Raw genomic sequence first — 23,647 nt, 5'->3', positions numbered from 1 at the left:
AAGTCAAGGGCCAAGGGATCCTATCTTCTGAGTTTTGCTTTGAGAGTTTGAAGTTTCAGTCTTTGGCTCTTACAGAAGTACCCGGAGGCAAAAATTCCCATACACTTCCTAAACTGTTTATGCGGAGAGCAGGACCAGCAAATATAGGATTTGGACGTTCCAGTAGTTAATTGCCTGTCAAGTTCTTCTTCTTTTTTTTTCCCCAGGTGAGTTTTGTCTAAAGTCCAAACACAACAGAAAATATACGAGTGTCTTCAAATACGGCGCCACTTTTTATTCATGCAAAACTGGCTTCGGTCCTCAAAAGCGAGAGCTGAGACTTCCAAAAGGTCCTGCTTCTAATGTATGTGCACATATATATAAACATATACATATGCTCTACTTCATAAAATATTTACAATACAATCTGTAGAGAATTTAAACACAACAGAAACCCATTAATGTTCGCTGCACTTTTTTTTTTCTTCTTCTCTAAGTAGCCTTGAGAATCAGCTTCAGTAGTTGAAGAAGGGCTGGGCTAGAAGGACTTGTCATGTTTTCAATAAATTCTGGCAAAATGCTCAGTTCAGAAAATTCAAGCTTTATCAAAGAAAAAGCTGATCTTAAAAAAAAAAATCCAAGTCGATGATACTCAGGGTTCAGCTCTCCACATCTGAGAACTCGGGTTTGGGGATGTTGGTTAAGTTTGTGGCTGATCCTGTGGTTTGGTGGGAGGTGAGCTGCAGCGGAGTCAGACGCACGCAGGCACGCACTATTCGGGAGCCAGCCGCCGTCTACATCGACTCCGGTGAGTCAGCCCCGACTTGGGCAGTAGCGAGACGAGCTTCCTCCAACGTCGCCCCAGCGCCGGCCTGGTGAACTGCTCGGACGCGCCAATTTACCCACACTCACCGCGGAACCGCAGCAGGTGGAGCGGGCCCTGGCGAGAAAGGCTCCGCAGCGCAGATCGCAACAGACGGGGCGGCTCGAGTTACACAAGCACGCACACTCTGCCACGCACACGCGCCACTTCACCACTCGCCACGAATCCCGGCGCACTCTCTCCCGCTGTTGTCAAAGGACACAACCGGAGAAAAGTTCACACCCAGGAAAGAAATGGAACCATCCAGCCAAGAAACCAGTTCATTCAAAACTAGGAAAAGGCAAAAACAACAACAACAACAAAATCCCCCCCCCACACACACACAAATCAAAATCGAAGTTCCAACGCGGTTCTATGAAAAACGGCAAAGACTGACTTTCTTCTGGCGTCCCCAGTATCCCCAGCAAGAGGTGCCTGCCGGCTCAGGGCCGGGCAACGTGGTGCCCTGGCTGGGTCCGGCCGCGGGGCGCTCGTCCCGCCTGCGCCCGCTGGCTCTATGAATGAGAGTGCCTGGAAATGAACGTGCTTTTACTGTAAGCCCGGCCCGAGGAATTCCATTCCCTCAGCTCGTTTGCATAGGGGCGGCTGCCGGCCAATCACAGGCCTTTCCGGTATCAGGCAGGGCGCGGCTCGGTGCCGCGGGCTCCTGGAATTGGCCCGCGCGCCCCCGCTGCCGCCGCGCGCTACTGTACGCGGCCAGGGTGGAGAGTCCACCGCCAGCCAGTGCGGTGGCCACGCTGCGCTCCCCGCATCCACATACCCGCACCCACACGCTCCCGCGTTCGCTCGAGACCGCCATCCCGGTGCGGACGGCGGCGGCTTTGCACACCCGCGGGCTTGCGGGGCCGGCAGTCAGCCCGCCCGCCCCGGGGGGCTGCCGCGAGTGGCCGCGCCAGGGGCGGCCGTGGTTCGGAGACCCAGGAGGTGGAGCAGAAGGCCGGTCGGCCTGGAGGGACTGGGGCCGCCCGCTGAGCTGCGAATGGTCCGGGATCAGAGTTTGTCGGAGGGAAGCATCCGCGAGCCATGGAGATAGATGAAGCGGCCGCCGCTAGGCTCCCGAGACCTGGGGGCCGGGCGGCCCCAAGGCCTCCACTTTCCCGGCAAGGATGGGATTCACCGCGAGGGGGCCGGGAAGGGCCGAGGGCCCAGCCCGGGGAGCCGCTCGGCGCCGGTTGGCAGCCGCGGCGAAGTGGCGCTGATTCATTTACTGAGGCCAGACGGTGGTCGGTCTCCACGACCTGCTTTTGGTGTGTTGAGTTTTCTCTCTGGGTTTGTTTTCTTGGTGTTTTTCACTGCGTCTTGACGCGGCGCGCCTCGCTCAGGTGGAGTTGAGCTTAGCGGCCAGCAAAGGATTTCCGTAGTTCAGAAAACCGCCCCCCCACCCCAAAGAACAAGCGACTGGAAAGAAACTGGAAAGCCTCCGGGCTGGGTTCCCCCGCGGGGCCCAGGTCGTTCGCGCCCCGCACCCACCTCCAGCTCCCCGGAAACGGCCCCTGGGCTCCGCTCCCCGCCCGCGCGCGCGCGCGCGCCAGCCGCCCCGGGAGCTGAAGCCACCCCGGCTCTGCGCGCGGGCGGGAACATGCTCCCCACTCCCGTCCCAGCGGCGCCGCGGGCATTTTCGCGGAGCTTAGAGGGGCCCCGGATCCCCCCCCCCAAACCCCACACCACCTCCCGGCCGCGGGGCTCTCCCCGCTACACTCCGCGAGGAGTCCACTGGGTCCCTGCCTCGGGGGGAGGGCCCTCATCCACTCCCCCCTCGCCTGGCACGGAGCCCTCCACGTCGACTTCGTCCTGGGCGGGGGTGCTTCGCCCGCCCCCGCCCCCGCCCCCGGGTGGGGGACCCTCCCTTCCCACTCCCCGCCTTGGTTGCCCCTGCCGACGCGCGATTTGGGGGTGCCGGACCGCTGCCGCCGCCGCCGCTCCGGCTTCCCCAAGGTTCTAGCGCCAAGGGGCCTGCCAGAGGCGGGGGCCGTGGCGGGCCAGCCCAAGGAGGCCTTTCCGGGCGCCGCGGCCGCTTCCCTCGCCCCAGGCCCTGAGAGGCCGGGCGGCTCGGCGCGGGCGCCAGGGGGCAGCAGGCGCCCGGCGGCCGGCCCGCGCGCCGGGGAACGCCCCCGACGGCGCGGCTGTCGATCCGTCCTTCTTGCGGCCTTTGGGTCTCCGGTAGGAACTTCAGCTGGGGAAGAAGCGAAAGGAGAAACGGCGACCGGATCCTGCCTGCGCGGCCCCGTTCCGCCCCCCGCCCCGCTATCCCAACGGCCGGGAGGGCAGCAGGGGAACCCTCGGGCAGAGGTCCCGGCTGTCCCGACCCGCGCGTATCGGGATCTTTTTTTCCCGAAATCCCTTGGCCGTCCCCACCGTCGGCTGGTCCCAAGCACTAGGGGCTGCGGGCGTCCCGGGCTCCCTGCGGCAGGTCCCCTGCTTCCTGCCCCGCATCTCGCCTGGGGCGCCCGTCCCCTCGCTCCTCTCGCTCCGAAAAACTGGGACATTCCGGAACCTCCAGTATTCAGCTGTATTTTGTTTAATGGGTCTGAGGGTTGAGGGGAGTCTCAGAAAACGCCCTTGTACTTTTTTTAAAAAGTGATTTTTGAAGAAGCCTCATTTCAAACATTGCAGGTGTAAAGACCCCCCCTCCCACAACAGTCTTCTCTCCACCCGGGCCGAGCGATCCCAAATACCGAGCAGTCCCCAGACAACCCCCAGCCTCCCGCCCCGCCACACACACACCGTCTGCGCCGGAGCCCGGGGGCCACACATTCTCTCTTCTGTGCCCGGGCTCGACGCTGCCCGCTCTAGAGGCGAGTTCGGGCTGAGTGAAATCTTTCTGCTTGGGCTCGAGTGTTATTTCCTCAGGAGCCGATCAAGTGCATCCCCATAGACACCCTAGGACCGGGTCTGGGGGGACTCAAGAGTGTGGTGGAGGCAAAAATGGGCTCTGCCTCGGAGGATGTAGCGGTCGGGGGGTGGGGGATAAGCCGCCTGCTCGGAAAGCTCAGAGAAAGCTCCTCTGGGGCTGCGACCGTTTGCCTGAAACCCTTAACCGTGCGAGGGGCCGCGGGCGCCCCACGCAACGCGGTCTTCCAGGTGGGGATCAGGTTTCCTTAGTAAGAGAAGAGGATTAGCGATAGATGCACCCGGTTCAGACGCTGTTTAGCTCAAAATCTCAACCAGTAAAGCCCGAGTTCGAACTCCAACAAGGACAGTAGCAGCAGGGAAAGCTGCTGCTGATTTTATATGAGTGGGGCCGCCGGGCATTTGGGGTTCTCAGGACCTTGCGCAGGCTGTAACTGCGCTAACGGGGTGCACGCTTGAAACCCAGATATAAAACACACCGCCCCTCCTTATCGAGGAACTAAAATGAATGGAAAGCTGGCAGCCTGGGACTCAACTATCGCGAACCCCTTAATCTAAAGGGCTTTGTACATATAGCGTATGGAGTTGAATGTACTCTTTTTCCACCAGGAGCGCTCATTTAAGCGGCTATATATAATTTCCCTTCCCTTGCTTCTCTAAGAGAAAAGGAAAGGAAACATTTCTGTATACACTCGTAGTGTTCCCCTGGAATAATACTAATATTTGCTTTTGTCATTACAACGAAGCAATATGTTGGGAGGATGGATGCTGTGTGACAGCTTCTTCCAAATTTGCTGCATGGGGGAAATTTCCAAAAGGCTCCTAGTTGATTGAATGAAATGTGAGTTTTCACAGTGAATTGAAAAATCCGTATTTGCTTAGCTGGAAGGGGAAAATAAAACAATTTCACTGGAAAACAGCTTATTGACATTTTTTTTCTACAACTTTAGGTATATATAATGATGGGGGGTCTCAGAAAACATTTAAATATTACACATTTTTTACTCTTTAAAAATGCTCTCAAAAATAAGAATCTCAACCATTCTCTTAAAATCCCCTCTGTAATATATTTCTAAAATTACATTCCTAAAAATGCAACATTTCTAAAAGAATTATTTCTGTTTTCAGTGACCATTTTAATGAAAATAAAAAGCAGAGAATGTATTTTGCTAGAGGTGGACCACATTAGTTGGTACTAACGGCACAGGGAATGAGAACAGTTTTAATGGAGACTAACATACATGTAAATGTATGTGTAATACACATTGTCCCGTTTTCAACATTGGAATCCCTTTCTCCCTGTGGATTTGAGATGATTTCACTTTTGAAATATAATTACTTTGGGGGACCAGATTCCTTCGTTTCTTTCACTACATCCTTCCTCTGTGTGAATGTTTTCATGGGATCCTGTGGTTGATATATGACTATTCACTAACTTTGTAAATCAATTTACAACTCACAAGTAACAAACTGAGAAAGAATTTAAATTAATCTTTTTAAAAGTTAAGGATGCTTAGTAAGTAAGCATTTTGCTCCTAAAAATTAGCACTGCTATAGCAAAAGTAATAAAGTTATAACACATAGAAGCCAAGCTTTTTTTTTTTTTTTTTAGAGAAAGAGAGTTGTATAGAGTCATTTAATAACAGCACAACGCACCTGTGGTAAATGCTGTAGAACCGAGGGTATCATTTAAGGTTTCATTGGAATGTTTTATATGTTTGACATTTACAATATGGAAAACAGCTTTTAAATATTTTTGAATCAGCAAAAAAAAAAAAGTCTTGATTATTTGGGTTAATAGAGATACATGGATAAAATGTCATATATATGCACATATGAATATGCATGTAAAGAATATAATTTGGAATCTAACATACCGTGAACGTCTCTAGATGGATTCATTCCGTGAACACATTCTGAAAGAGTAGAAAATAGGAAAATAAAAATAATTGTGTGAATATATTGACAGCAAACACCAAATTTACTGAAGTTGATTAATTGTAATTGGAACCAATGCCAGTGTGAAAACTAAATCCCCTCTCTCATTTTTTTTGGGAGCTTGTTGCCTCTCACACTTTTTAGCACTGGAGATTTTTATAGCATATTGTCCAGCTTTTGGGTCAAAAATAACTTAAAATAGTAAATCATCATATAAAACAATGAACTGTTACATATGCATATGGTTTTTATGTACCTTCTACCAATGTCTCCCATTGCTAGCTAATACTGAGGTCTTTATCATTCATAGAATCACCTCTTTTAAGCTCTATATGGGATGCAAATGTGATTTATTTCATGAATGTTAAAAATACATTTGGATAATGTAGGGATGGATCACAATTCAAAGTGAAAACCAAACCCAAAGGGGAAAGGTGAGGAGGTATAAATTAGGAGTTTGGGATTAACATATACACACTATATGATACAAAATAGATAATCAATAGGGACCTACTGTATAGCATATGGAACTCTAGTCAATATTCTGTGATAACCTATACGGGAAAAGAATCTGAAAAAGAATGGATATATGCGAATGTGTAACTGAATCACTTTGCTGTACACCTGAAACTAACACAACATTGTAAATCAACTATACACCAATGTAGAATAAAAATTAAATTAAAAAAAAACTATTATAGGTAAGGAAAAACAAACAACAAAAGCTCCCAAACCCTAACTTAATATAAACACATTAAAAAATCTGTGACATACTAGAAGCTAAATGCAAAAAAGTAAAAATATGAATAGTTTTCAAAGTGATAAAAATAACAATTTGGAATATGTCTTCTAAAAGAAACCAGTAGACAAACATTATAATCATTTACTTCCAATGATGAGATATTTTAGAAATATTTTCTTCTCACTTGATTTCCTTTCTTTCCCTTTGCTAGGAGGGCAGATTGCTTATACTGAAAGCTTTCATTCTTAAAGTGACAGATGATATCAGTTGTTACTGAAAATAATTGTCATGATAATTTCCACATATGGATCACTTACTATATACTCCTGCATGTACAGTTACAGGTAAAGTCACACGTAAATCCATTAAGTAAAGCCATATGAAGCTATTTCTCTTTCCCTTGAATATCTATGTATAATGTTCTGAATTTGAAATGATTTCATCAGCCTTGTTATGGATAATAGTCAGAACTGAGTGATTAACATGGAGGAAACAGCATTTTTCAAAGCCTTAAGATCTGAACATTTCAAATACTGCAGACCTAGAGCTTTCAACTCCACTGCACAATATTAGTATAATATTGCTTAAATAAAACCTTTAAGAAAGGAGGTAATTATTTCAGATTTCCAGATGCTGTTTAAATAGGCAGGAGAACAAGATTTTCAGCTCCTTAGTTTTATGGTTTTGCTAAGCAAAAAGGGCAACTTAAATAATAAGGGGTTCTGAAGGACTGCCCTGTGATGAAAAATGAAAGGAATTAAGTATGTATAGTCTCAAAGGAGGCTTCCCTGGTGGCTCAGCGTTAAAGAATCCATCTGCCAATGCAGGAGACGTGGGTTCGATCCCTGGTTTAGGAAGATGCCCTGGAGAAGGAAATTGTAATCCGCTAAAGTATTCTTGCCTGGGAAATCCCATGGACAGAAGAGCCTGACAGCTAGAATCCATAGGGTTGCAAAGAGTGGACATGACTTAGCAACTAAACAACAACAAAATTCTCAAAAGAGCCTTCTTAAAGACACATACACACAAAATTGTGGTTTACAAGTACATAAAGTGACTCCATAATTTTTTTTTAAAAACAGAGCAGAGAAAGTGTTATTTGCACTAATTATGAATGCTAAGGCAGAAAATAACAAATACATCCTGAAGTTAGTAAATTTAGTTTTAATAGGTGTGGGGGTCAGGGGAAATTCACAGCAGTAAGATTGACCAGACAGCTGAGTTTATGCTAAAGAGACCTAACAGAATTAACCACCCTGGAAATTCTCTCCTGAGACCCTGAGAAGCCTTTCCGTGTCTGAGACTGAGAAATAGGAGAAGCAGAGTGGAAAGGCAAGTGTTTTGTCTACACACCTAATATTTCAGTGATTCTGAGAGAAGAGCCAAGGTTTTTTTTTTTTTTTTTAACCTAAAAACAAGGGCAGAAGTGAGAGGATTTTGAAAGGTGTGCAACAGTCTGTTGAGAGCTTTCTTCATTTGTCCTGTGTCAGTAGCTTCAAGGAGACAGCATGCATCATTAAGTTGGGGGTTAAGAGGGGAGAGAGAGGAGGCGGGTGTCTGTACCTGAAGTCACACCTGTAGGAATTTGAAATGATTTGCCCAAGGAGTTGTTAATGATGCTAGAACCTGAACTGTAAGAGAAGACAGGTCCTGAGTATTCACAACAGTGAGAGCTGACTACCTTGCCCGATTTATTCCTTGCAACACCACCATTCCCGTTCCCATTTTACAGGCCAGAAACCTTACACTTGGAGGGTTTAGGAAATCTGCCCAAAGTTACTTCACTCTTGATCTCACGTGCACATTCTCATCCCCACATCTGGGTCTACATACGTGATGAGCTGTTCCTTTTTGACCACAACTATGTATTTTTATCAGTGTCCTTTTTAGCCTTCTGAATGATTAAACTCTGATCTCATCTTTGACTTTTATCCTCCCTGTCTCAAGGTCTCTATCAGAAAATAGCCCTGAAATTCTTTGCTGAGCAGAATCACCAAGTATTTAGGATTCATATCCCGAGGTTATTTTTGGCCTTCCACAAAGTTTGAGAGCGAGTCAAGCTCCCTTTGGCCAATAAGTGGGAGCCGTGGAGTATCAAGCCACTGATGAACACGTGTGTAAAGTCCAGGAAGCTGGAGGAAGGACGCACAGGAATTGACACCACCTGGTGGGCTTTGAAAAGACCCACTTCTTGGTTAGAGATGATATTGATTTGACTTTTGGAGGTCGTGTAGATTTTCACCAGGTTGTCAGTAAGGCTTGGGGGTGCCTGGGGGGTCGGGAGAGAAGCCGTTCCAAGCAGAAGGATGAGCATGAGAGAGGCATGGATGAAGTTATGACACAGACTCAGAATAGTTGGGGTGTAAGTTGGGGATCAGGTTGGGGTGTGGCAGTTTGTAGGTGACACAATTTGTCTCAGTAGGTGTGGCAGTTTGTAGGCAGACACAAACACAGACAGATCAGAGGCAGCTTACACAATCTAAAGCAACCTGAACTTCAGTGTGAGGGCAGCGGGTTCTCTCAGAGCCTGGAAATCTGGGAAATAACACGGTGGAGACTTATTTTAGGAGAATAACTCTATCAGAGGTGGATAAGTGAATTAGACGGAGTAGAGAAGGAGCAGATGAGCTATAACCTTGCCAAGCAAGACTTGTGAGCATTTAGGTGAAAAAAATGGGGACACAAAAGGAGGGACTGAAGTGAGGGAGAGGGAGGGACCTTCCCTCATTTCCTGCCCTCGTGCCATTAGGAGAAGTCAGGACCAGTGACGATGGATTGGAGGTGGACGTCAGCAATCATCTTGGAATGGACAGGACAAGATGCTGGTAGAATAAACAGGAGGAACAAGTGTTGTGTAAGCTGCAAAGTTGGTGCTAATTTGCTAGTTTGGCTGCAATAGGAAAGCAGCACACCAAGCACGCCTTCCCCTCCTCTTATTGTTTTGGGGAGACACTACCTGCATCTTTATGAGCCTCTGTTTCTGGGGTTCAGGGGCAGGAAGCCACATACCTAAGTCCCTGTTCTCCAAAAGTCCTGTCTGTGATAAGGCTGATAGTTTGACCTCTGTCTGCTCCGCTTGTTTTCCTGCCTCACAGTTGGTTCTGGATCATGGGAGGACAAGGATGTCTTGTATTGGCCTCCCTCAGGCCAACCCTGTAACTGTCTCATTCTCTTCTGATTTCACCCTCAGCCCCACACAAACACATAACCACTAAGGTCTGAACACTTTGCCAGGGAGGTTCCCTCCTCTTCAAATCCTAGACAGCCCCGTGTAAGCAATGTGTACCCCAAGCCCCTGGGGACCAGGTCAAGTGCAGACTCTGATTCAATAGGTTTGGGGGTGGGGTGGTGACTGAGGTCCTGTATTCCCAGCAAGCTCTCTGTGATGCTGCTGCTCCTGGTTCAAGGACCCCACTCAGAGTTGGCAAGGCCAGCGGCTCAGTATCCAGCAAAAACGGTGCCCAGCACCCACTAGGATGCAGTGTCAAAAAGGTGTTTGTAAACAAATTGCAACTCGATGTGAAATCTCTCTCCGATTGGACTTTTGAAATGAATATGATGGACTGAATGTCTGTGTCTGCTCTGCCACCAAACTCATACGGTGAAGCCCTAAACCCTAGTGTGACGGTCTTAACAGGTGAGGCCTTTAGGAGGTCATCGGGTTTAAATGAGGTCATGTGGGTGGGGTGCTCACGATGGACTTAGTGCCCTTGTAAGCAGAGACTGGAGCCTTTCTCTCCCTGTCATATAAGCACACAGCAAGAAGGCAGCCAAGTATTAATACAAGCCAGGAAGAAAGTTCTCACCAGAACCCAACCATGCTGGCATTCTGATCACGGACCTCCAGCTGCCAGAACTGTAAGAAATAATTTTCTGTTGTGTAAGCCACCCAGTCTATTTTGTTACAGCAGCTGGAGTTGCCCAAGGCAATCATGATTACTGAAGCTCCCTTTGATCAGTGCATCGAACCTCACACTAAAGTCTTTACATGCATTATTCCATTTAGCTTTCTAGCAGTAAACAGTCCATCATTATTCCCTTCATTTTACAGATGAAGAAACTGAGATGCAGTTATTGGCCAGTTTGCCCCTAGATTGTCAGTCATAGCCAACCAGTTCAACCACCTTGCAAGATTCACATCATTATGTCATTGTTATTCAAACTTCTTTACTAGTTCTTGACAATTTGCTTTTAAACCCTGTGGGCATCTCTCTTATTCTAGAGCAGCACTGTCCACTAGAAATGTAATATGAGCCATGTATGGAATGTAAAATTTTCTAATAACCACATGAAAAAAGTAAAGAGAAATGGGTGAAAGTAATTTTAATCATAAATTTAACTTCAGTTCAGTTCAGTTCAGTTCAGTTGCTCAGTCGTGTCCAACTCTTTGCAACCCCATGAATCGCAGCACAACAGGCCTCCCTGTCCATCACCATCTCCCAGAGTTCACTCAAATTCATGCCATCAAGTCAGTGATGCCATCCAACCATCTCATCCTCTGTCGTCCCCTTTTCTTCCTGCTCCCAATCCCTCCCAGCATCAGAGTCTTTTCCAATGAGTCAACTCTTCACATGAGGTGGCTAAAGCACTGGAGTTTCAGCTTTAGCATCATTCCTTCCAAAGAACACCCAGGGCTGATCTCCTTCAGAATGGACTGGTTGGATCTCCTTGCAGTCCAAGGGACTCTCAAGAGTCTTCTCCAACACCACAGTTCAAAAGCATCAGTTCTTCGGTGCTCAGCTTTCTTCACAGTCCAACTCTCACATCCATACATGACCACTGGAAAAACCAGAGCCTGGACTAGACGGACCTTAGTCAGCAAAGTAATGTCTCTGGTTTTTAATATGCTATCTAGGTTGGTCATAATTTTCCTTCCAAAGAGTAAGCATCTTTTAATTTCATGGCTGCAATACCATCTGCAGGGATTTTGGAGCCCCCCAAAATAAAGTCTGACACTGTTTCCACTGTTTCCCCTTCTATTTCCCATGAAGTGATGGGCCTGGATACCATGATATTCGTTTTCTGAATGTTGAGCTTTAAGCCAACTTTTTCACTCTCCACTTTCACTTTCATCAAGAGGCTTTTTAGTTCCTCTTCACTTTCTGCCATAAGGGTGGTGTCATCTGCATATCTGAGGTTATTGATATTTCTCCCAGCAATCTTGATTCCAGCTTGTGCTTCTTCCAGCCCAGCGTTTCTCATGATGTACTCTGCATAGAAGTTAAATAAGCAGGGTGACAATATACAGCCTTGATGTAGTCCTTTTCCTATTTGGAACCAGTCTGTTGTTCCATGTCCAGTTCTAACTGTTGCTTCCTGACTTGCATACAGATTTCTCAAGAGGCAGGTCAGGTGGTCTGGTATTCCCATCTCTTTCAGAATTTTCCACAGTTTATTGTGATCCACACAGTCAAAGGCTTTGGCATAGTCAATAAAGCAGAAATACATGTTTTTCTGGAACTCTCTTGCTTTTTCCATGATCCAGCAGATGTTGGCAATTGATCTCTGGTTCCTCTGCCTTTTCTAAAACCAGCTTAAACATCTGGAATTTCACAGTTCACATATTGCTGAAGCCTGGCTTGGAGAATTTTGAGCATTACTTTACTAGCGTGTGAAATGAGTGCAATTGTGCAGTAGTTTGAGCATTCTTTGGCATTGCCTTTCTTTGGGATTAGAATGAAAACTGACCTTTTCCAGTCCTGTGGCCACTGCTGAGTTTTCCAAATTTGCTGTCATATTGAGTGCAGCACTTTCACAGCATCATCTTTCAGGATTTGAAACAGCTCAACTGGAATTCCATCACCTCCGCTAGCTTTGTTGGTAGTGAGGCTTTCTAAGGCCCACTTGACTTCACATTCCAGGATGTCTGGCTCTAGGTGAGCGATCACACCATCGTGATTATCTGGGTCATGAAGATCTTTTTTGTACAGTTATTCTGTATCAGCCCAAACAATTTCGACATGTAATCAATATTAATATCATTCATAAGATATTTTACATTATTTTTCTTTTAGTAAGTTTTCAAATTCCTTATGTATTTTGTATTCACAGTGTATCTCAGTTCAGCCTAGCTGTGTTTCAAGCCCTCAAATGTCACGTGGCTAGTGGCTACTGTATTAGACTGTGCAGTTCAAGGGTGACCACTCAAACACAATTCCCTCTGAAGAGCAGTTTTGCTGCTATTCAGCTTGTGCTCAAGCAAGCCCTGTTTATAACCTGCTATTAGCAAAGGCCATTAAGTAGTGCATCCTTCTGGACTCATGTTTTCCCTCCGAGCTGTCCTGAAGTGAAGTTCAGAATTTTATTACAGCATCACTTGATTGGCTGTGTCATAAGGACGCACAGCTACACGGTGAAAACAACTAAGCTGCAAAGGTTAGGGGCCGCTGTCATTGCCACTAATGCATTTTCACAGCCATGGATGAGCTACAGGTGTACCTCCCGCATCGCTTGTTTCCACTTAAGTTTACCAGCCACTGATGGCACAGCCTATACAATATGCTTTGGCTTCTTCAACTCCGAAAGAATACTACTAAAGAATCTCTTGACCCTTTCTTTTCCAACACCCTTATGTTTTATGAAATTCATACAGGCAACACGTATTAGAACAAGAGGTTTTATGTTTACCAGCCCATGACTTCAAAACAGAACTGCAAAGTGATTGAGGGATAGTCTCAAATAGTGGCTGAGTGCTGAAGAATCGATGCTTTCAAATTGTCGCGCTGGAGAAGACTCTTGAGAGTCCCTTGGACTGCAAGGAGATCAAACCAGTCAATCCTAAAGGAAATCAACCCTGAATATTCTGGGAAGGACTGATGCTGAAGCTGAAGCTCCAGTGCTTTGGCCACCTGATCTGAAGAGCTGACTCATTGGAAAATACCCTGATGCTGGGAAAGTCTGAAGGCAAAAGGAGAAGGGAGCAGCAGAGAATGAGATGGTTAGATGGCATGACCAACTCGATGGACATGAGTTTGAGCAAATTCTGGGAGACAGTGGAGGACAGGGAAGCCTGGCGTGCTGCAGTCCGTGGGGTTGCAAAGAGTTAGACATGACTTAGTGACTGAACAACAGCAAACAAACAGGTTTATTTTGAAATACTGCATACAGATTTTAAAACAAAATTAAACCACCCAAGATATCAATTTGGAAGCCATCTTCTAGTTTAAATAATGAGTTCCCATCAGTGGTGAGTCAGTTCCTGGCCTCAGTTATGTTTTTCTTCTAGTTCTCAGAAGCAACAACAAAGAAGAAATATGGAGCCAGGTTTGTAACAGAAACTACAGGTCCTGCCTCGTCTCTTTGGTTCCTTGGGGGCTGTTGGAATCTTTGAAGGTCTAAGCATCTCTTGAGAGCCAGCAGCCCGGTTTCCAGCCCGCGGTGTTGCGGGTTGGATGGGACCTCAGTCTCCCCCACATTCTCTTTGCTGTTGTTGTTTAGTCGCTCAGGCACGCTCCTCTCTTTGCTGACCCTGTGGATTGCTGCACGCCAGGCTTCCCTGTCCTTCACTATCATTTTCTCTGGCTCTTTTAATGAAAGGCTGAGAAGCCACTTGTGACACATAAAATTAGTTCTCGGAGTGATTTCCCCCATCCAAGCACTATGGAAAGTACCCCAGTGTCTAGGAACTTCTCAAAGTCCGCTGCTCCTGAGAAACACACTTGAGTGGACGCACTTTTCTATGGCTTTGAGTCCCTAACTGGGGAATGTTACAGCAGTCAAGTTTTCTAGCAGATCACAGAAGTAGCTTCTATTAAAAAGACATTACTTTTAGAGTCTGCTTTAGACATTTTAATTAATATATTTAAAACCATTTCTGCCACTATAAATTAGAAACAAAATACAAATTTTCTACAAATGTATGGTTACTAGGGGATGGGGTAGGGGGAGGAATAAATTGGAGATTGGGATTGACATATACACACTTCTAAATATTAAATAACTTGTTGTATAGCACAGGAAACTCTACTCAATACTTGGTAATGACCTATACTGGAAAAGAATCTAAAAAGAAAAAAAAGTGGATTTTTAAAAAATACCTGATTCAGTTTGCTGTATACCTGAAACTAACACATTATAAATCAACTATACTCCGATAAAAGTAAAATAAAAACAAACAAAAGAACCCCCAAAGAAACTAAAAAGAAACAAAACAAGTTTCCTAAGTTGAGGAAGGAAAAATAAATGAGAATGTCTGAATGAATATTTAGGAATTTCAGTTGTCATTTCCCAGGGTTCCTTGAACAGAAAACTCTCCTCCCCAAAGCAAGCACTTTATTTTATTCTTTGTGTTTATAATTTACCTTTACTCTCTCACTGGGGCAGTTATGACAAGGGAAGGTCTGACTCTTTTCCTTCAGCATCGTTTATGTTTGAAGATAGCTAGGTGAATCAGTCTACCTGGTTCTTGAGCTGCCAGACACAGGGAGGAGGGTTGGGGCTTAACTGCAGGTCCGTTTGGTTAGCCACTTTGTGCTGGCCTCAGTTTCCTCATCTGAAAAATGTGAGCCGTGGACAAGCTTTTCCAGTTTTGTATTTAAGTGCCCCTTGGAACTGTGAGGAATTGACCTGGTCTGATACTGAATGAGGTCAGCATATGGCTGGAGTGAACTTGGATTTTCAGTGGGGAGGGGAAAGAAAAGAAAAAAGAAAACATAGGATCAACTCAAGACAAGACATTTTAAGAATGTTACCAGTTTACATAGGGTTCCTCCAACTGCACATATGTCTTTTCTATTCATGCAAGCAGGCCTGAGAAGCTGTGATTTAAATACATACACAAATAACTTTGAGATTCTGCATCTTCTGGAAAATAACAGAAATACATTGCTGTTCTGTACTATATTTTACATGGGGCTGAGATCAGAGAGGCACTAGCAGGAAAGAACCCTCCTGATAATGCAGGAGACATAAGAGACTAGAATTCAATCCCTGGGTTGGGAAGATCCCCTGGAAGAGGGCATGGCAACCCAGGATTCTTGCCTGGAGTATCCCATGGACAGAGGAGCCTGGCAGGCTACAGTCCATGGGGTCCCAAAGAATTTGATACACCAAAAGCGATGCTAGAGCTGAAGCTCCAATACTTGGCCACCTCATGCCAAGAGTTGACTCATTGGGAAAGACCCTGATGCTGGGAGGGATTGGGGGCAGGAGGAGAAGGGGACGACAGAGGATGAGATGGCTGGATGGCATCACCACCGACACGAGTTTGAGTGAACTCCAGGAGTTGGTGATGAACAGGGAGGCCTGGCGTGCTGCAATTCATGGGGTCACAAAGAGTCGGACATGACTGAGCGACTGAACTGAACTGAACTGAAAGCAATGCAGCACAAGATGAGAGAGAAGTAGATATTTACTCATAAATATTACCTATAATTTATTACTACAATTATTTAAAAATATTAAAATTCATTCCTTTTTACTAATTCTGTTTTCTCTATGTCAACCCAACTAGTGAGGTTTCACTCTATACTGTATTATGAAATGATAACTAAAACATAATATGCATATATAACATACTTTAATTCTTTTAGAATAAATAACTACATAGTTCCTCATCATTATTATTACAACTGTGCATCAAATTGGAGCTCTTTTCCAATTGAAATAAAAATTTTTCTATCTATGATCCCATGTAGACTGTAGAGAAATTTCTCCAAATATAGCAGAACTTTCTAGAAAGAGAATGTAAAGGCCTGAGATAAACCTTGGGTGCTGACTCCCCAGTCTGTCCTGAACATGGAAATCTACCTAAGAATCGAGAGTAAGCAGTGATATTGAAAATGGATAACCAACAAGGACCTACTGTATAGCATGGGAAATTCTGCCTAATGCTGTGTGCCAGTCTGAATGGGAGGGGAGTTTGGGGGAGAAAGGATACACATATATGTATGGCTGAGTCCCTTCACTGTTCACCTGAAAGTATCACAGCATTGTTTGTTAATCAACTATACCCCAATACAAAAGTTTTTTTTTTTTTAAGTTTAAGAATTTTTTTCCTTCTTTATAAAGTTTTTTTTTTTTAATTGAAATATAGTTGATTTTTGAGGCTTCCCTGATAGTTCAGTTGGTAAAGAATTGCCTGCAATGCAGGAGACCCGAGTTTGATCCCTGGGTTGGGAAGATCCCCTGGAGAAGGGAAAGGCTACCCCATATTCTGAAGAATTCCATGGACTGTAGAGTCCAAAGAGTGTCGCAAAGAGTCGTGTACGTGTCGCAAAGAGTTGGACACGACTGAGAGACTTTCACTTCATTTTCACGTCATAGTTGATTTATTCTATTAATTCCAGGTGTATGAAGTTGTTTTCAATTATGCTTTCCCAATGAAATATCATTTTATAATTAAAAATAAATAATATTGTTTATAAAAAGACTGAAGGAATTGCTGAGATAGCTGTGATAGATCCATTTTATTGATCAATTAAATTATAAATTGCCAAATGTTGATTTTAGAGTGTTTTCCCAGGCACTCAAAATGAATCTTTTTGTATTAATCCTTCTGTCTTCAGATTTTAAAAACAGAATTTTGAATGGAATAATGGATTAAAAAACTATCATTATCCTACTTGCTGTGAGGTCATGGAATTATACACCACAAAAACTTGAAAATTTCATGTTATAGTATGCAATAAGAAGACCTAAAAGAATCAGCAACAATGAAAGTAATCATTCTGCAAAACTACATTTTCTAAGTTTCATAAAAATCTTAAGATCTGCATTGTAATGTTTACATATTTTTAGATTACATAATACTATTGCTGCTGCTGCTGCTGCTGCTGCTGCTGCTGCTGCGTCGCTTCAGTCGTGTCCGACTCTGTGCGACCCCATAGACGGCAGCCCACCAGGCTCCCCCATCCCTGAGATTCTCCAGGCAAGAACACTGGAGTGGGTTGCCATTTCCTTCTCCAATGTGTGAAAGTGAAAAGTCAAAGGGAGGTCACTCAGTCTTGTCCGACTCTGTACGACCCCATAGACGGAAGCCCACCAGGCTCTTCCATTCATAGGAGTTTCCAGGCAAGAGTACTGGAGTGGGGTGCCATCGCCTTCTCCACGGTAATACTATTAAATAATATTATATAATCGGTGTTCCAGTAATAATCACATTTCTATGGATAATGCTCCAGTGATTGAAGTAAGATAATAACAATTCTGTTAACAACTAATAAGGACATATTGTATGACACATGGAACTCAGTCAATATTTTATAATAACTATAAATAGAATATAACCTTTTAAAAACTGTAAATAACCAGATTGTACACCTGTGACATATATATTGTACAGCAACTGTATGTCAGATAAAAATTTGTTTTAATTAAAGAAAACAATTTTGGGGAAGATTTTTTAGGAAACATATTGCCTATTTCTTGATCAAACAATGGTCAAGTCAGATTTAAACTTAAGGATAGGATTGTCTTAGACTTCTTTAGAAAAATGCTATGCATGCACGCTCAGTCATGTCCAACTCTTTGTGACTCCATGGACCATAGCCCACCAGGCTCCTCTGTCCATGGGATTTCCCAGGCAAGATTCCTGGAGTGGGTTGCCATTTCCTATTCCAGGGGATCGTCTCAACCAGGGATTGAACCCAAGACTTTTGCGCCCCTTGGGTTCCCTGCATTGACAGGCAGATTCTTTACCACTGGGCTACCTGGGAAGCCTGAAAAATGCTATAATTTAAACCTGTTCAAAAAAATGAAATAAATTTTGCTATCTTTTTTGAAAGAATAATGGTGCTAATTCTAGAGAGTTCACCTCTTCTTAAAAGGTAGAGTGGAAGAATGAAATAATTTTTAATGAAATTACAGCTGAAAAATAGCTATTATCTGCTAGCTAATTGCCAATTTGTACTTCTATGTTCAGTGAAAGCAATCTACAGAGATCATCCAAAACTTATTAGAAATAATTAAATACATAAACTCCAAGACTTTTTGTCATATATTTTTGCAGCATTGGTAGTTTTTTTTTTTTTTTTTAAATAGCAAGAGCAAAGGAACAGATGACAGTCCAAATATGATGACACATAACCCCCCTAATGAACTCAGGTTCTTTTCTAGTTGAACTACTGATTTGGAAGTTCACTGATGTTTCACAACTACAAAACGAGTTATTCTTATTTCTTTTGACACCTTAACAATGCCAATTCCATGAATATACCCAGCCTAAGGAGAATTTCACAAGTATTATTGGGAAATAAAGTACTCCAGGGTAAGTTTTGAAAAGGGGCATGTAGTAAGTATTTATATAACAGTGGATTTGAATAATTTTTAAAAAGCATTCAATTATAAGAAGTTCTTTAATTGTCAAGGTCTCCATTTAGGAAGCATCTCACTTTTTTTAGTTTTTGAGAAAAATGTCCCAGATCAAGTCTATTTCCTTACCACTTATGAAATAGGAAATATTTATTTAGCTAAGAACTCTCTTTTGCTGAAGACATGAGGCAATGACATGGACTTCTAAGGAGGAAAGAGGAAAACTTTACCCCGTGTACCAGAGAGGGCTCCCCTTTGTGCCCGTAAACACCATGATGAGTTGTCAACCTGTGCTGACTCCAGGTTCAGCACAACCTGAAGGAAGAGTGTCCAGAAACTGCCTAGTGATCTCAGTGCAGGAGACCTGGGCAGACAGACCCCTTCTCTGGATCCACACACCGTTCTAGAGATCACTGTTCAATACTGGCACATTAAACAATGACATGAAGTCAGGTTTTCCCCCTCGCTAACCAAGCTCGCAGGAGAATTCATTTCTTTTCTTTTTGCCTCAGGCATCTATAGGCTAGCAATTTTTATTCCGTTACTGAAATGATTTTCCCCCATCCTTCCCTATTAGAGTGGAAATGGATGAAGACATCAGGTTAACGCCTCGCTTACCAGGACTGAGACGGGAACTCACATGGAAGCTTTCTTTTCACTTTTGTATATGATTTATTTTTCTAATAATGGTAAATGATGGTTCGATTAATCATACTATCTCCCAAAGACACTCCTTTAGCAAAAATGTGATAATGCCTTAAGGTAAAGCAGGAAAAAAACCCCAAACAAAACAAAAGACCCCAAAACAAAACCTAAACTTCTTTTATGAGAATGTTGTTACTTATCATCTTTATGTGTTCTAGAATTCTTATGAATAAAACTAGATATAAATTTGGATACACCCTAAGAAGTTATAGCAATAAATGCACACTTCTTCCCTGTATTACAGAGAATAGATACAGGAAAAGTGGAATTTTTTGGTTTGTTTGTTTATCCTAAGGTTGAAATACCTGGAGCTAAACAAGAGAAGTGTGGATAAATATCTAGAAGCATCTGAGACACCTGAAACTTATTAGGTAAGCTCTCCCCTTCACAAATCTAAGAATAAAAACTTCTACAGAGAAATATTTTCTGTTTGTTGATCTTTAAAATTTTTTGTCGAAATCCAAAGTACGTAGACCTCAAATAACTCCTCGCCAGAAACCTGTGGAACAAAAGTCTTTTCTCTGCTGAAGGTCTGTTTGCTTCACTTTCAACAGAAGAGAAAGGAGCATTTCTGATGTGTGTTATAAATCAGCAATCCCTCAAAAAGCAAAACTCCCCATGGGACAAATTTTTGGATCTTTAAAAGCAATATAATTTTTTTAAGGAAAACTAATATATGTGTTTATATTGACTTAGTAGATCAAATAAATAATTGATCATATTGGGAACAACCTGCAGTAACTCAGGACACACAAAGATGTTGGATTTTGGCTATGCTAGGTTTTAACAGGTTTGGGGGACTCATTTGCCTGAAGACTAGAGACAAGGTCACTTGACCTCTGGGGATCTCTCATGTTACTTGTCTCCGAGAACAAAGAAAGCTGTAGAATTGATTCATCAAATCGGAAAGCTTTCTTTATGCTAGTGGACAAGTAAGAATGATCGGTAACATTCATTCAGAGCTGGAGCTGCTCTGAGGCCCAGGCAATGGGACAAGGGCTACCCAGGCCTTGTTGCTATTGTTCAGTTGCTAAGTTATATCTGACTCTGTGTGACCCCGTGGACTACTGCAGGACACCAGGCTTCCCCGTCCCTTACTTTCTCCTAGAGTTTGCTCAAACTCATATCCTTTGGGGCTTCCCAGGTGGCGATAGTGGTAAAGAACCTGCCAATGCAGGAGACTTAAGAGATACAGGTTCAATCCATGGGTCGGGAAGATCCCCTGGAGGAGGACATGGCAACCCACTCCAGTATTCTTGCCTGGAGAATCCCCATGGACAGAGGAGCCTGGCGGGCTACAGTTCATAGGGTCATAAAGAGTTGGACATGACTGAAGTGACTTAGCATGCATGCGTGTCCATTGATGCGTTATCTCATTTAATTCTCTCCATGATCTTACTAAGTTTGGAATTCTTATCCCCTTAAGTCTAATGAGGTTAAAGAGCATGCTCTCGGCTATGTAGAGATGGAGCAACGAAAGCAAGAACTTGACTGGCTGCACTGAGAAGTCAGTCTTTGAATTGTGTGTATTTTTAATAACCTTTCGTCTTCATGTTTCTCACCGAAGAAGTTTGGTAGACAGTGACTTTCCAGAAGGACAGCCTTGGCTTCTGCCAGGCTGCCCGTCCCCAGTTCAAGGGCGTGTCGAAGCAGGTCCCCTCGAGGAATGTGACACCAAGAACTGACCTGCTTCCGAAGCCCTGAACCCAGAGAGATGGATTAATATTTCAACGGCTTATTCCAGAATGGTACTTAAGGATGAGAGCCCATCTCAGTTTGGGTTTGAGCCCAGGGCCTTACGGTTTAAATATAAAATGCATTAAAGCCCTTTATTTAGAGAGCCGGATGCCATTTTTAGGGAGCAGCCCCGGTTCTCCTTCTGACTTTGTTGGGAGTACAAAGCAAATAGGTGTCTCAGGGTTGTCATTAGTATTCATTATTTATTAGGACTTGATGGTGTACTCATAGCCTGGAGGGTCATGATCTGCCTGCAGTGGAAGGCTTGACCCTAAGGACAGTGCTTCCCTGGTGTACAGGCCTGGGGGGTGGGGCACTCTCGACAGAGCCAGAAAATCACAACAGGAGGAAAACACACAGCATCCCCTGTGGAGGGGTCAGGAACTCAGCTGTACGTCTCTGATTTAGAAAGCAGCAGCAGGACATTGCCCTGTGAAAAGCTTCCTAACAGTGACTTCAAAATCATAGATTGTGACCCATTCAATGATTTCAAGTGAAACAATAATAATAACAGCCACAACAGGCTTCCCTGGTGGCTCAGATGGTCAGGAATCTGCCCGCAAGGTGAAAAATCCCTGGGTCAGGAAGACCCTCTGGAGAAAGAAATGGCAACCCACTCCAGTATTCTTGCCTGGAGAATTTCAGGGACAGAGGAGCCTGGCCAGCTACAGTCCACAGGGTCACAAAGAGTCGGAGATGACTCTGATAACTACTATTACTATTATACATATGCCAGAAAGGGAAGCAAAAGAAATAGAAGGAGATAAATTAAAGAGCACTTCACAAGTAGTCAGAACAAGTATTGCTTCCTGGCCCTTTTCTCGATTGCTAGAACCATCTCCTGAGTCATGGTGGTAGTGGTTTAGTCGCTAAGTTGTGTCCAACTCTTTGGTTTAGTCGCTAAGTTGTGTCCGACCCCAGAGAAGCCCACTAGGCTCCTCTGTCCATGGAATTTTTACCTGCAACCTACCTCCTATGGTCACTTGCAATTCAAATATGTTTGAAAATTTCTGGCCTAAAATGTCTTTTTTTCTTGATACTTATTTTGTTAAAGTTACTCGGTGGGGGAGCCTCTACGAGTCTCTGTGGGTCCCCTAACCTGGCTGTGCCAAGTCTAGAGCCTCTGCCACTGGCAGAAGGTTTATAGAGAAGATCCCTCTCAACCATCACTGCTGAAGCCCTTGGAAAAAGCAGACATAATCATCAGAAGTCAAAGCTTATTATAAAACAAATCAGAGGGAAACTGTTTTGAAGGCCACTTTTCTGTGGAATGGCCTCTGATCATTTTGAGAGGTGAAGAAAGTCCGAGCAAACATTTTGTACAATCTATTCATTGAACTGTGGTGCTGGAGAAGACTCTTGAGAATCCCTTGGACTGCAAGGAGATCCAACCAGTCAATCCTAGAGGAAACCAATCCTAGCTATTCATTTGAAGGACTGAGGCTGAAGCTGAAGCTCCAATACCTTGGTCACCTGATGCAAAGAGCCGACTCATTGGAAAAGACCCTGATGCTGGGAAAGATTGAGGGTAGAAGGAGAAAGGGGTGACAGCGGATTAGACAGTTGGATGGCATCATCAACACAATGAACATGGGTTTGAGCAAACTGGGAGACATAGTGAAGTACAGGGAAGCCTGGTGTGCCATGGTTTATGGGGTCGCAAAGAGTCCAGCACAACTTAGTGACTGAACAACAACGAACAATTCATTCTATATAAAGAAAAAAGGCTCCAAACAATGAGTGGTTTTTCCTAAATCCCCTAATAGTGACCCATCTGGGGCCTCTGGACCTGTGAATTAATGTCCTGTCCCCAAACCTGCTACTGTTTCAATAGCCTTGCTGTTACTCCTTTTAAAACAGGGATAGTCTTGTGAAATTTTATTTACAGAAAATTTACAGCTCACGAGAAAGTAAATTGATTTCTTCCCTTTCAAAGTGGTTTCCTGATTGCAATCACATAAACTAAACTCCAGCCCCCGGAGAAATTGCAGGGACTGAGTAATAAATCTCCAAGGAGAGATACTGAGAATCTTTGGGAAATCTCAAGAAATAATGAAATAAGATGCAAAAAAGGAACATGACTCAATTCCTACCTGAAATGTCAATCAGGAAGGGACTTTAAAAATTATATTGGAAAGGCAGAAGAGAGGACGTCTCTTTTCTCTCTTTGTTCGTCTAAATTGAAAGTAGTGAACCAAAAACATGTCACCCCAAGATGTCCCATCTGTCTTTCCAGTGGGGGGAAAATGTGCTTTTATAGCAAAAGACTCGGATGATACAGCAAGGTCGTTGCTCAATGCTATGTTGTAACACTACTTTAACTGTCACTGAGGGCCAGGATGGCAAATATTGCATCAACTCCTCTGCAAGGTGTTTCCTGGGCTTAGCAGGCAGGGTTGTTCAGGGGCGGTGCAATCTATTCTTGTGGAGGCCAGATAAAGCCTTGTGCTCGGGGCCACTATCTTTCAGTGCTGAGGCTGTAGATAACACAGTTTCACACCACTGCCCAAGTCCTGCTTTCCCAATTTGTAAGTTTTTATTGCTAAAGTCTTTTGTGTGTGTTT

The 23,647-nt window shown here is 44.2% G+C and overlaps 1 protein-coding gene across 2 annotated transcripts in view; it reads right to left on the bottom strand.

The window, feature by feature from the left end:
* Positions 1-23,647, bottom strand: part of RUNX1 (RUNX family transcription factor 1) — a 269,301-nt gene that overhangs the window by 97,598 nt on the left and 148,056 nt on the right. For both annotated transcript variants that reach the window (XM_040264316.1, XM_040264326.1), the window contains one exon: positions 5,590-5,628. In XM_040264316.1, coding sequence (XP_040120250.1) covers positions 5,590-5,628 — 39 coding nt within the window. The remainder of the gene's footprint in view (positions 1-5,589; positions 5,629-23,647) is intronic.

Source organism: Oryx dammah, unplaced genomic scaffold (assembly GCF_014754425.2).
Source record: "Oryx dammah isolate SB20612 unplaced genomic scaffold, SCBI_Odam_1.1 HiC_scaffold_2, whole genome shotgun sequence".
NCBI classification, from domain to species: Eukaryota; Metazoa; Chordata; class Mammalia; order Artiodactyla; family Bovidae; genus Oryx; species Oryx dammah.
This window is presented reverse-complemented; position numbering and strand designations above follow the sequence as displayed.